We start from the raw sequence: 13,620 nt of genomic DNA, 5'->3' as shown, positions 1-13,620 counted from the left end.
TCCTGGCTTTCAGCACATTATCTTTTAGAAAGTTCTAGACTAGACTAAAGCAGCTACCTCTTCATGCATAACAACAGACCTGAATGTTCTGGCTGGAAGACAATGGCTATCATTGAGGCAGGTGAAATGACTCTGAAAAACCTCAGTAAAAGCCATCTAGGGGTGAGAGCCAAGTTTATGGTTTATAATTTTAGAAAGCCCCCAAAAGATTTAACAATTTTGTATCGGGCCAACACTATGGGGATATTTTAGTTGTGACCTTGAAAGTCCTTAATCAAGGAAACACTTAAAATAGTGTTTTGTAAAAAGAGGAAGAAATGACCACTTGATGTTGTGTCTCCGTTACCCGAAATCTGGACACAGTTCAGCCACATGGCTCCCCAGGTTACTGGCAAAGCTATATTCAGAAATGGAATGAAAGGCTACGCGGAGATGCACATATGGATGTAAGGTATTATTATAACACCACAGTGATAACATAGCTCTCCTTGCACAAATATTTCCCAACTCTAAATTCCCCCAAATGTAAAAAGTTATCAATTATGAAACGATGACTTGCTTTACAAAATAACTCACTTCACAAAACATTTCACCAGAGTTGCTTCATCCTCATAAGAAACTCCAGATCCAAAAACATAATTCCAACTTTTTCCGGGACACAGTTTGTATGAAGTGAAACAACTAAACAGGACCAAAATAGATGCTTGCAATGGACTCTTAAGAGCTCTGGAGCTTTATTTTCCTTGCTGGTGTTTTAATATTTCTGTATACATTGCATTTTTTAAAATAAGATAAATAGCGTCATAATCAAATAATTGACAATTTGAAATTTTTTCAAAAGAGATTTCACTGCAAGAATTTTAGGCACATATCACCAACTCTTACCTACCAATTTTGTAAAAACAAACACTATGATTTAGTAAAATGTATGCCTTGAGTAAAAAACTTAAAATCCCAGAAAGACAGAGAGCACAAATTCCTTTAAACATTTTCTTAATCAGAAGGCAAACTGAACCTCAACGCAGAAAGCCGAAAGCTTAAAATGAGAACTCTTAACAACCTTCCTCCTGCAGGAGGCGAAGGAAAACACAAGTTACTAAAATAAAATGAAAAATTTTAAAACACACATTCAGATGTTTAACAAGGGATCCCGTTAAGTTCTCAACCAGAAACTCTTTTTAAAAACTCTGACACTCACAACAGAAGTTTGTTATTAATGAATAACAGCAGAGAACAGATTCCCCTCTGGCAAAGAGAAAGCTATTTTTTACTTCCCCTGGTAACTATCTTTAGTACTTTATACTCTTGGAAACCAAGAATGTGCATATGGATTTATTGTGAAGCAACATGCAATTATCGACCGTCAGCACTGGGGGTGGGGGAGCCTATGAGTCAACGCAAATGAAATCTTAAAGCACGACAGGCATCAATATAGGCATTGAGGTCTGGTGACAAAGACCTTATGATCTCGGAAACTTTCATGGCCTGGGCATTCCCGACTAGGGCCAGTGAGCTATTTACATCTCAGTATAAGCCCTGGCCCTTGCACAAAAGATAATCAAAGCCCTGAACCCTAAGCGGCTGGAGTAGTACACAGCGGGAATTATCTGAAATTAATTACTCGCTATCAGGCAAATGGAAGCAGTCTTTTGGATGGAGTTTCTTGCTGAGTCTCCAGGAAAACACAGGACAGGCTAAAGTCAGGGTAAGAGGGGCGAGTGTCACACACGTCGGGATTACCATCAAGTACAAGCAAACTTCGGTGCCAATGGTGGTCGGGTACAATAATGAACGGTGTAACTGAACATGGGTGTGGGTTCGCACAGAGACAGCTAGCAAAGTACACGGGGTAAACAGCCTTTCTTCAGAAAACTCTCTCCAATGCTGAATAGACTGTCTTCACTCGCCCACATCTTTCAGTAACAAAGGCCAGTCATTCTATTTTTCTGTTTGTTTGTTTTTGGCTATGCCACGGGGCATGGGGGAATCTTAGTTCCCCGACCAGGGATGGAACGTGTGACTCTTGCATTGGGAGCCTTAAGTCTCAATCACTGGACCGCCAGCAAAGTCCCAGTACTGTAAGTCATTCTAGAGCTTCTGGGAAACTGTGCTGGAAGTGGAGGGAGCATATGGTATCGTTGGCCCTCCGTCCAACTGGGAAAGTCTGAGCATACTTTTGAGCCGTCTATGAAGAAACAGTTTGCCAAGGAAATGATAACTAAGTGTGCGCATGAATCTCTGTGAGCAGGAGTGAGGGGGTTTTAACTTCTGCATCCCAGGGTAAACACTACGGGGGCAGAGTCTCCCCCTTCACCTTTGTAATCCGAATACCTAGCACAAAGCCTGGCATATAGCAAGTGCTCTACAGACATCGCTGAAATGAACAAAGAAATGCGCTAGAGAGTCCAACTTTTAAGAAGTACCCATTTCATTCTGACAGCTGATATCAAGGTGATGGTTGTGATTTACCCTCTGAAAGGGGCTCAACAAACCAATACTTAATATAATGTTTTCTCAGCAACTTGTTTTATAGTAACTTTTTCCTAAATGAGACAAGTCTCTCTCCTTGCCATCTAAGTATGTGAGGTTCTACTACTGGCCTCTTTCTCTGAATGGATAGTCTTATAACCTCTCCCTTGACGCAGATGCTATTAATCAGGACAGTATCCAGTGAGACGGACACTAAAGGACCCACTATGGATGACTGGGGCTTTCTGCTCTCCCTCCTCCGAGTTGGGTCTGAATCACAATGAGTCCCGAGTCACTGTATTTATTCTTCATGATTCTTTGGATTCATGATTTACACTTAAATTATGTTAGTCTTTAGAACTAGGGGATAAGAGACCTAAAAAGACACATTGAAAACCACAGATATGGTTCCTTTGATGACCTCATAGTCCTAGGACATGCTGCTGGCTAGCATGTGACACATTTATTATTATAAATGGTAAAGCCTCAGAACCCTGCACACAACACCGTACCATGCAGTGTTTTCAAATGAATAATCCTGTGGGCCTTTTGTCTGTCTGTTTGTTTGTTTTAGCTGCAATGGAATCTGGTGCTTGATTTAGGAAACCAGGGACAAGAAGATAGTGGGAGGGTTATATTTACTATAGATATGCCATCATTTGTTACTTAAATGCAAAGAGAGTATAAAGACTGAGTCTGTAGTTGGCAGACATAAAACATGCTCTTAAAAGCAGCCAAGAAGAATGACCACTCAAATACAAGCTTGTGCACTAAATATTTCTCAAACAAGCTATAGGAGCTGAACACTGTGCTAGGCATGCCTTTCTTGCTCAAGGAGCTCACAATTTCCATGGAGGTTGATATACAATTAATTCAGATACTCCAGGACACATGTTAGGTATTGTGTTGCAAGCTAATTTAACAAAGTGCAGAACAGAAAGCTATGAGAATATACTTGAGGATGCTAAAGTTTCAGAGGAGGTGGCGGTTGGACGTCATCTTGAAGATTTTTACCTGGAAAATATGGAGGAAGACCTTTTAGGAAATGCACAAATTAAAGCAGAGAGTGTGAAAATACAAGTTATGATCAGTAATGCACACAGGCTCCATTGTGGATGGAGTAGAGGCTGTTAGGGCAAAGGATGAAAGATGGGAGTGGAGAAATTGATTAAAGCCAGATCACTTAGGGTCTTGAGTCTGCCAAAAAGTTTGAAATTTATCTTATAAAACTGGAAAACCATCAGCCTTTTGTGCATGCGTGTAAGCTTAGTCACTCAATTGTGTCCGACTTTTTGTGACTCTGTGGACTGTAGCCTGCCAGGCTCCTCTGTCCATGGAATTTTTCAGGCAAAAATACTGGAATGGGTTGCCACTTCCTCCTCCAGGGGTTCTTCCCGACCCAGGGATCAAATCCATGTCTCCTGCGTTGGTAGGCAGATTCTTTACCACTGCGCCACCTGGGAAGCTCCTCAGCCTTTTGTGAAACAGGAATGTAAGAAAAGGAGTATATTTTGGAAAGATGACTGGCTGTACAAGAGGAAACAAGAGACTGAAAACGTGGAGGCAGAGTTGCTTCCAGAATTTAAAGAAGAAACGACCTAATAAACAAAATCATTGTGTAACAGACGGAAAAAGCGAACTCCCTTCATTTTCATGTCATAAAGTTTGATGATCACACTATGAAATGTCTGCTTGAAACTCTGGAACTCTAATTCCTATGATCTTGGTGGAACTCTTGGGAAGCACTGTTTTGGTCACTTTAAAATGAATAATAAAAGGCATCAAAACTGGAAAAGAAGAAATGAAATTGCCTCTGTTCATGGGTGACATGCAGAAAACACTAAAGATTACACCCATGCACACACACACTCTACTGGAGATAATAATGAAATTCCACAAAGTCACAGAGTACAAAATTAATGTATGAAAGTCAGTTCCATCTTTATATACTGATAATGAACGTTTTGAAAAGGAAATTAATGTTATCATGTGTGAAAATAACAATAAGACTAAAATACTTAAAAATAAACTTAACCAAGGAGGCAAGACTTTAATACTGAAAACTACAAAACAATGCTGAAAGACCAATAAGATGTAAATAAATGGAAGGATAGCCTGTTTCATAGATTGGAAGACCTCATATTGTTAAGATGACAATACTACCCTAATTGATTTACAGATCCAATGCAATCCCTATCAAAATCTCATGGTTCTTTGTGCAGAAATAGAAAATCCAGCCTAAAACTCATGTGGAATCTCAAGGGATTTTAATAGCTAAAACAGTCTGAAGAAGAGCCAACTTGGAAGGCTCACATATCCCATTTTCAAACCTTTCTACAAAGCTACATTAATCAAAAAGGACAGACATATGAACCAATGAATAAAATAAGAGAGCCCAGAAATAAACCCTTACATATATGGTCAATTAACTCTCAAAAAGGGTACTAAAACCATTCAATGAAGAAAGGACAGTCTTTTCAACACATGGTTCTGGGAAAACAGGGAATCTACCCACAAAAAAATGAAGTTGGATGCATATGTTCTATCATAGAATAACTTAAAATGGGTCATAGATCTAAAGTTTAGAGCTAAAACTGTAAACTCTTAAAAGAAAATACAGGGGAAAATCTTCACCACAATTATTTGGCAATGATTTCTTGGATATGATACCAAAAGCAAATGCAAATTAGATTTAAAAATTAAAAACTTTAATATCTCAAAGGACATTATCAAGAGAGTAAAACGGTGGGACTTTCCTGGTGGTCTGCGTGAGTTATACCCCTGGTCAGGGAACTAAGATCCCACATGCCACGAGGCATGGCAAACAAAAAAGAGTGAAAAGGCAACTCATAGAATGGGAAGGAATATTTACAAGTCATGTACCATATAAGGGATTAATATTCAGAATATATAAAGAACTCTTACAACTCAACAACCAATAGAACAAAGACACAATTAAAGAATGGGCATCCCGGACAAGCCCCCCTCCCCCCCAAAAAAAGAATGGGCAAATAACTTGATAAACACTTCTATAAAGAATATATTAAAATGGTCAAGCACATAAAAAAGGATGCCTAAACATTAGCGAAATCAAATCTCAGACACTAGAGAAATCAAATGTAAACCACAATGAAATATCATTTTATAACCGTTCAGAATGGCTAGTATAAAAAAAAGGAGGGGGGGAATCAAAAGTGTTGGTGAGGAAGCAGAGAAATTGAACTTCCATGCAGCTGTCAAGAATGTGAAATGGTGGAATATTACTCAGCCATTAAAAAGAATTCATTTGAATCAGTTCTAATGAGATGGATGAAACTGGAGCCCAATACAGAGTGAAGTAAGCCAGAAAGATAAAGACCAATACCGTATACTAACGCATATATATGGAATTTAGAAAGATGGTAACGATAACCCTATATGCAAAACAGAAAAAGAGATACAGATATGCAGAACAGACTTTTGGACTCTGTGGGAGAAGGCGAGGTGGGATGTTCTGAGAGAACAGCATCGAAACATGTATATTATCTAGGGTGAAACAGATCACCAGCCCAGGATGGATGCATGAGACAAGTGCTCGGGGCTGGTGCACTGGGAAGAACCAGAGGGATGGGGTGGGGAGGGAGGTGGGAGGGGGAATCGGGATGGGGAATACATGTAAATCCATGGCTGATTCATGTCAATGTATGGCAAAAACCACTACAATACTATAAAGTAATTAGCCTCCAACTAATAAAAATAAACAAAACAAAAAAAAAAGAATGTGAAATGGTGTAGCTGCTGTGGAAAACTGAACAGCATCAGCTCAGAAAGTTAAACAGAGAAATTAAACAAAAGTGGTATCCATGTGCGGTGGAATATTGCTCATCCATGGAAAGGAGTGACGTTCTAGTACAGTTGTAATAGGGATAAGTCTAGAAAACAAGGGGCTGAGTGAAATAAACCAGACGCAGAAGGACGACGATTGTATGAGTTCACTTCTGTAGGCCCTTTATAAGTACCTGCTGCTGCTAAGTCACTTCAGTCGTGTCCGACTCTGTGCGACCCCACAGACGGCAGCCCACCAGGCTCCCCCGTCCCTGGGATTCTCCAGGCAAGAACACTGGAGTGGGTTGCCATTTCCTTCTCCATTTTAAGTACCTAGACTAGTCATGTTCATAGAGACGGGAAGTAAAATGTGGTTGCCAGGAGTTTGGAGAAGGTGGGGCGAGAATGGAGAGCTATTGTTCAATGGTAATGGAATATCTGTGCTGGATAATGAAAAAGGTCAGGAAGTGGGTTGAGGAGATGGTTGTATAGCAAAGTGGATGTACCGAGTGCTCCTGAATTGAACACTTAAAATGCTTATAATGGTAAACTCTAAGTTGTACTTGACCATAATAAAGCAAACCAACCAACCAGCATGAACAGCACCATTCCATCTGCCGACTATCAGGTAAAGAAAAGAACAACAGCTCAGAAGAGAGGCCTCTTTTCAGACCCAGGTGGGAGGTGGTAATTGCAAAAAGAAGCCCAAAGGCTGAAATGGCGGAGGCTGTCCCTTCTAAGTAGAACCGGTTAAGATGCTCAAAGAGACAGGACACTTACATTGCAGTTTGATGAGCCGTCAAACGTTGGGTAAGAACCGTCTGGCCAGTCAGCGGGGTCCAAGGCAGCGGACTGCCGGTGCTGGGCCTCATACTCCTTGAGCTGCAACAAGAGAAAACGGAAGACTGAAACGGAAATAATGGCCCAGACTGTCTACCAAGCAGCAGAAAGAATGCTTCGGGCACCATCTTCACAGCGCTGTTGGTGACCAAGTGCCAGCCAAAGCTAAAGGTCCCCAAACAGAAAGAAGATACAAGCCCTGTCCTGAAGGTTTTCAACTAAACCAAACCAAGAGACACAACGGACTCCTCATATTCTGTATTCCAAAAAGAACCTTGATTTTCCTTCTCCAACACCCTCCAACATCAAGACTCATCTTTCTCAGTTTAATTGGAACTCTGATAACAGAAATTGTCTGTAGTCTGGCCTCTGGATCACCTCTTTACAGAACACACAAGGTGTAGACTTGGGATATTTTAGTAAAACAGAGGTGGAAGCCGGACAGTGATTTTTAAAAATTGCTTGCTTGTCCTGACTGCCTCAAGTTCAGTTCAATGTTATCATCTAACAAATGTTATAGGATTTATTTGGGATCCTCTGGATGAGAGAATAATATATTTTGAATATGTTCAGAGACATTTAAAGTTAGACAAATGAGGTATTATAGAAAATTAACCAATGTAACCTAGCAGAAATAGATGAACGAGCTTTCTGAATGGCTATATGAGAAGTTCCAGGTGTTTTCCTAAAAACAGGTAGAAATTTAGCTATCTGCATAATACAATTAAGTTGTCGGCTGCATTAAAATTCTGTTACAAAGCAGTTTTTAGATACAAATTTAAGACATTGATCAAATCATGGTCCACGAATCAAGACACCAAAAAACAGAAACAATCTGACCTAACAGCTCAGAAGGTACTAGGGCTGTCCTTTACCACTGGAGCTATGTGGATGTAGCAAAGCCATTCTACTAGAAAAAAAGCAACCTTGCAAAGCATTATTTCTACTTAGAAATTTTTCTCTGTGTGACAGGAAATGGACTGGGGAAGGCAGACAATATTAACAAGTAAGGGTTCCCAAATAGCTTCAGTTCCTTCACATGGAAAACGTGATGACAATAAACTATCTCACAGGACTATTGTTAGAAAAAGTAAGACACACAGCAAGTTCAACACACTGCACCCTTTGCAATAGACTTATTTCGGTAGTATTGTCGGGCTTCCCTGGTGGCTCAGATGGGAAAGAATCCACCTGCCAATGCTGGAGACGTGGGTTCGATCCCTGGGTTGGGAAGATCTCCTGGAGAATGGAATGGCTAGCCATTCCAGTATTCTTGCCCGGAGAATTCTGTGGACAGAGGAACTTGGCAGACTATAGTCCAGGGGGCCGCAAAGAGTCAGACACAACTAAGTGACTAACATACACACATTATTATCACCCTTGTGGTTTCAAGTAAAAGAGAGCTCAAAGTTCACAACAATTCTAGACATTTGAACTTCTGTTATTCAGGCACTTAATATTATTTTAATCTTTCTAGTATATTAGGGGGATTGATATGCTCTAATCTCTATAATACACTTAGTGACATACTAGTATGCTCTTCCTTTCCAGAAGTGCATTATTCTTTCTGTATGATCAAAACAGCTGCCCTCTGAAAAGAGGGGTTATCATTTGCTTTTCAGGGTTCCTGCCCTACTTTACTTAACATTAGCCCCAAGTTCCCTGAGGCACTAAATAAACGGTTCATCTTCAGGAAAACAAAATGAAGTACTCCCCAGTTAATCATAAAAAGACAACATTTTTCTTTTGCTATCTGTCTACTTCTATCATTTATCTTGGAGCATAAGAGTACATGTGCTTCTTCTTCCTTAAAAAAAAAAAAAAAAAAAAGATTCATTTGTTGGTTGCATGGCTTATGGGATCTTAGTTCCCCAACCAGGGATTGAACCCAGGCCCTTGGCAGTGAGTACACAAGAGTCCTAACCACTGGACCACCAGGACCAGGAAACTTCCCACATGCTTCTGATAAACACTCAGATTTGTGCTCTATCTTAAATTTACCTTGATTTTTAACTTCCCAACTTAAAACACACACACACACACACACACACACACACACACACACACACAAGATCTTTAACATTTTACAATGAAAAAAGCCTGGTTATTGTTTACATAATCACATTTTTATAATCCACTCTGCTCCCAAAGACAATTGATGATGTTCATTTGAGAAACGTATATATTTTAAAGCAAAGTTATGGAGCTTTACTTTAATTCTGGGAGTTTTTAAATAATGGCATTTTAAAGTGTGTGTCTGTCTGTCTGTCCATCTGTCTACCTCAGAAGGAACTACTACCTTCACATCCCATTTTCCCAAGTCTCATAGTTTTCTCATACTTGAAGTCTATGACACGATTCTTAGAGGGATGGCCATCTTTAATAGGTTAATGCTTATCCTATTGTAAAGACTTTCATGGTGAGCGATTCTAAAATGTTCCTGTTTCTAAGAGTGCTTATTGTGAAGAACATTTATATTTAATCCAAGTTTCCTCCAGCTGCAATCTTCATTCATTTCCTTTTATTCTCTCCTCAGTAGAGATGAAAACAGAACTGTTCAGTACATCCTAAAGATGGACTGTTTAATAATCCTTCATATACTTGAAGACAGTGAATAAGTTCTTTTCTGCTTCTTTTCTGAGATAAATCCTTTCCAATTTCAGCCCACGAGACCTATTTTTTAAAAAACCCTCAATCACTTTGTTGCTCTCCTATGGCCTCTCTTCACGAGCCTTTAGCTGCCCACATTCCTATGACTGATGTGCAAGAGCTGCTACAAGAAAATGATTCAATAATATATATGGGTTCTCAGCTCATAATCTCATGCTCTGGTATACCAGATGCCCAGACTCTCTTTAAAAAAAAAAAAAAAAAAAACCTGTTCTCCAATTTTCCAGTTACCATAGATATAGACTCAGGCATGTACCCTTCTCAGGAGAACTACCCATGGTCAACAGTTTGAAGGAACTATTCAGTTAACAAAAATTTAAAAGTCGTTAAGCTAAGCTGCTGTCTTTTTAAATTACACACTGTTTACAGAGAGTTATTTTGTAAACTTCATTCTGTTTAAATGCTTCTGCAACATACAGTGGTGTTTCACGTATTAATTCCTTGCAGCCTTTTTCATTTTTATCTTTGTATTGATAACTGGGTTTTTGGGACTGTGAATCATGGCCGTACTCTTCACAGAGGGTAAATACTCAGCAATCAAATTCATATAAACAAAGCACTGTGGGCCAAACTGTATTCATTTGAACATAGACAAAATTCTCCCCGGTCTGGTGCTAGTGGTAAAGAACCCGCCTGCCAGTGCAGGAGAGTAAGAGACATGGGCTCAACCCCTGGGTGGGAAAGATCCCCTGGAGGAGGGCATGAAAACCCACTCCAGTAATCTTACCTGGAAAATTCTATGGACAGAGGAGCCTGGCAGACTACTGTCCATGGGGTCACAAAGAGTCGGACACGACTGAGTGACTAACCCTTTCATTTTAAAAGTTGCCCCGATACAGGAACACGGGGTGATACATAGCGCTCCAGATGAGAGACAACCTTCTCTCCTGATGCTGGGCTGTCCTGTCACAACTAAAGTCTAGACATTCTACCTAGGGGTCTGTTTTTGGTCCTAACTTTCCAATTAATTACTTAAATTCATTAACATTACAAAAATACATTCTACAACAACAACAAAATACACTGAGCAACAAATCGGGACACAAGTTATGAGATCCCTCCTAACACATCAAAGAAAAATTACACCTTCTTAGTAAGTCAAGACCAACCCTAGAAATTTCTCACAGGGACCACATCACCATCTCGCACACACAGTCTCAGAATTGAATTTCTCGAACTGTAACATTATCTAAAGAGTGGTAAAATGATCACAGTACATTAATCATACTGTGTACTTAATTGCGTCTAAATAGCAGCATGCAGACTTATGATAAAAATACTCTGAATCTTTGAAATATATATCAAAGTACACTAGTGTTTAAGGAACTCTGAACTGTGTTCCATGTGCCCCAAGGGCTGTGCAAGTCAGTGCCCTGAATACCACAGATATTTACTAGCTAGTGTATGTAAACTTTTAAGGGGCATAACTTTAGAAAATTCAGAAAATTCAAATAAAAAGATGAATTGGAGGAGCTAATGATTAACATTATTTTCCAAGTTCTTCCTTAGCTACGCTGTGAAAACACATAAAAATTTCAAAATGCAAATATTTTAACCTCTTGCAGAATGTCTTGTGAAACAGAATTAGACAAGTCTCTGAAACAGATTATAATAATTCTTTAGTAACAGAAAAGCATTAAATACCTATGGGTCTTTTAGTCTCTGACTGACAGTGGAAGAGACACTTGTCTGATGTCAGGAAAGACCATTCTTATCATGGTCATTATAGGAGGTCTAACTCTTGATGTTTCTTTTATACAGTGATCAAATAAACTTAGATCCTTGAGCTGCTCATAAGCTAAAGGAGGCAGATCCTTGGTTTTTCTTGTTTTGTCTCTGGCTAAAAGGAAGCCCACCCAGATGCTAGTAACCAAGAATGTATCTTGCTTTGCCAAGAGCCGGCCAATAAGGTCCCCTGCTATTTCATCATCTGTCAAAGGACACCCACCTTTGTGTGCAAAATCTAACAAAGTTTGGAGAAAGTTATCAATTTTTTCTTTAATCTGTTTCTGGATTGCCTTATAGAAAATATCCTTGATGTCTTGATGGGCTCTGTTCTAAAATGAGGCAAAGGCTGCCAGCCTGGCAATAGCCAGGTTCCAGGGCTACAGCCTCCATCCACGTCCACACAGCTGTGCCACCTTTTCATGGAGCTGACTGCTGGTTTCTTTTCCATGCAAACAATGGCTAGCTGATAAAGGCATCAGCTTAGAAAGAGCATCAGATTTTTTTCCTCTCCAACTTTGAAAGTATTCTTTTGTTTCCTTTTCAATTATAGAAACATGTCCCCTCAAGTTGACAGTGTTAATTTTTGACTGTGTTAACTAAGTTGATGCTTTTAACATTTTCTTCTGCTCCAAGAAAATGGAGTTCGATGCGTCCTGTGCAACTCTCTCGCCAAACACAGATGCTGTCAGGATGAATGCAGACAGCTTCTGCATTCCAGAGCTTCCATTTTACGATTATACAAGCAATGTAACAGCATCACTCCCCAGACAGTAAGTACACATCTTGCCCACCAAGGTAAAATTAATATCAGTCTGTGTTTCTCACATGCATTTTCTTGGAATTCAACTGGACTTTTTCCAAGTGCTACGACACGCTCAAGGAATGGCAGTGTAGAGAAGATGTATGGTGGACATATCGGCCCAGCTAGGTTGGGTGGCTAAAGGTGGGGTGGGGCAGTGGGAGACCAGACTGAGGGTGAAGGGCAGGCGAAGGTGATCAGCAGCGTGGACAGGACATTGTCACTTGTCACCTGCTCCATCGCTGCCCCAGCACAGCTTCAGCCCACCAGGATGCTGGTGGCTGAGATCACCTCTGCTCCTCTTCAATAGAGCAAGAGAAGCCGGCAGGTGGGCATCTGGTGGTGACCTTAGACCTCAGGTCTTCTACAACAGGTCCCACCTCCCACTGCCCTCAAGCATTTTTTTTCCCCCAGCATTGTCTCAGCAACACATGAAAGGTTTTTTTAGATTACTGATGTGTACAGTTGGGTAGTCTATAAGTTGGGTTTTCCTGAGGGCTCAGCAGTAAAAAATCTGCCTGCCAATGCAGGCAACCCAGGTTCGATCCCTGGGTCAGGAAGGTTTTCTGGAGAGGGAAATGGCAACTCACTCCAGTATTCTTGCCTGGAGAATCCCATGAACAGAGGAGCCTGGCAGGCTACAGTCCATGGGGTTGCAAGAGTCGGACGTGACTTAAGTGACGAAACCACCACTCAGTATGTTTGTCACTGTTTCAAGGTTCCATACCTTCAAGATTCTGTTTAATGGTAAAGTCATACCTCATTCAATGATTCCTTAGTGACTTGAAATTCTAAATCTGCCTAGTGTATGACTTGTCTACCGTGTGAACCAAGTAGTCAAAGTCAAGAATTAATCAGTCAGTTAGTTGGGCAACAAAGTGGGAAATCTCTTAGGAATTGCTATCTTGCTATCATAAATGCTACTCCAGTGTCCTAAACGTTTCTTTTATTTTTAATTTTTTTCATTTATTTTTATTAGTTGGAGGCTAATTACTACCATATTGTAGTGGGTTTTGTCATACATTGACATGAATCAGCCATGGAGTTACATGTATTCCCCAACCCGATCCCCCCTCCCACCTCCCTCTCTACCCAATCCCTCTGGGTCTTTCCAGTGCACCAGGCCCGAGCACTTGTCTCATGCATCCAACCTGGGCCGGTGATCTGTTTCACTATAGATAATATACATGTTTCGATTAAAGGTTTCTTTTAATGCCTAATTTAACTCAGAGCAAAAAAAAAATAAATAAATAACACAATAAACTAATTAATATCTACTTAGAAATGAAAGCAAGCAAAAGTTTAAGGTT

General features: G+C 40.1%; 1 protein-coding gene and 1 pseudogene across 3 annotated transcripts in view; both read right to left on the bottom strand.

Moving 5' to 3' along the window:
- Nucleotides 1–13,620, bottom strand: part of LOC122684220 (sterile alpha motif domain-containing protein 5) — a 981,181-nt gene that overhangs the window by 55,140 nt on the left and 912,421 nt on the right. For all 3 annotated transcript variants that reach the window (XM_043888222.1, XM_043888224.1, XM_043888223.1), the window contains one exon: nt 7,054–7,155. In XM_043888222.1, the coding sequence (XP_043744157.1) occupies nt 7,054–7,155 (102 nt within the window). The remainder of the gene's footprint in view (nt 1–7,053; nt 7,156–13,620) is intronic.
- On the bottom strand, nt 10,492–13,341 carry LOC122684221 (annotated as a pseudogene).

The sequence above is a fragment of the Cervus elaphus genome, chromosome 26 (assembly GCF_910594005.1).
Source record: "Cervus elaphus chromosome 26, mCerEla1.1, whole genome shotgun sequence".
NCBI lineage: Eukaryota > Metazoa > Chordata > Mammalia > Artiodactyla > Cervidae > Cervus > Cervus elaphus.
The sequence above is the reverse complement of the archived record's forward strand: the minus strand, read 5'-3'. Positions and strand labels throughout refer to the sequence as shown.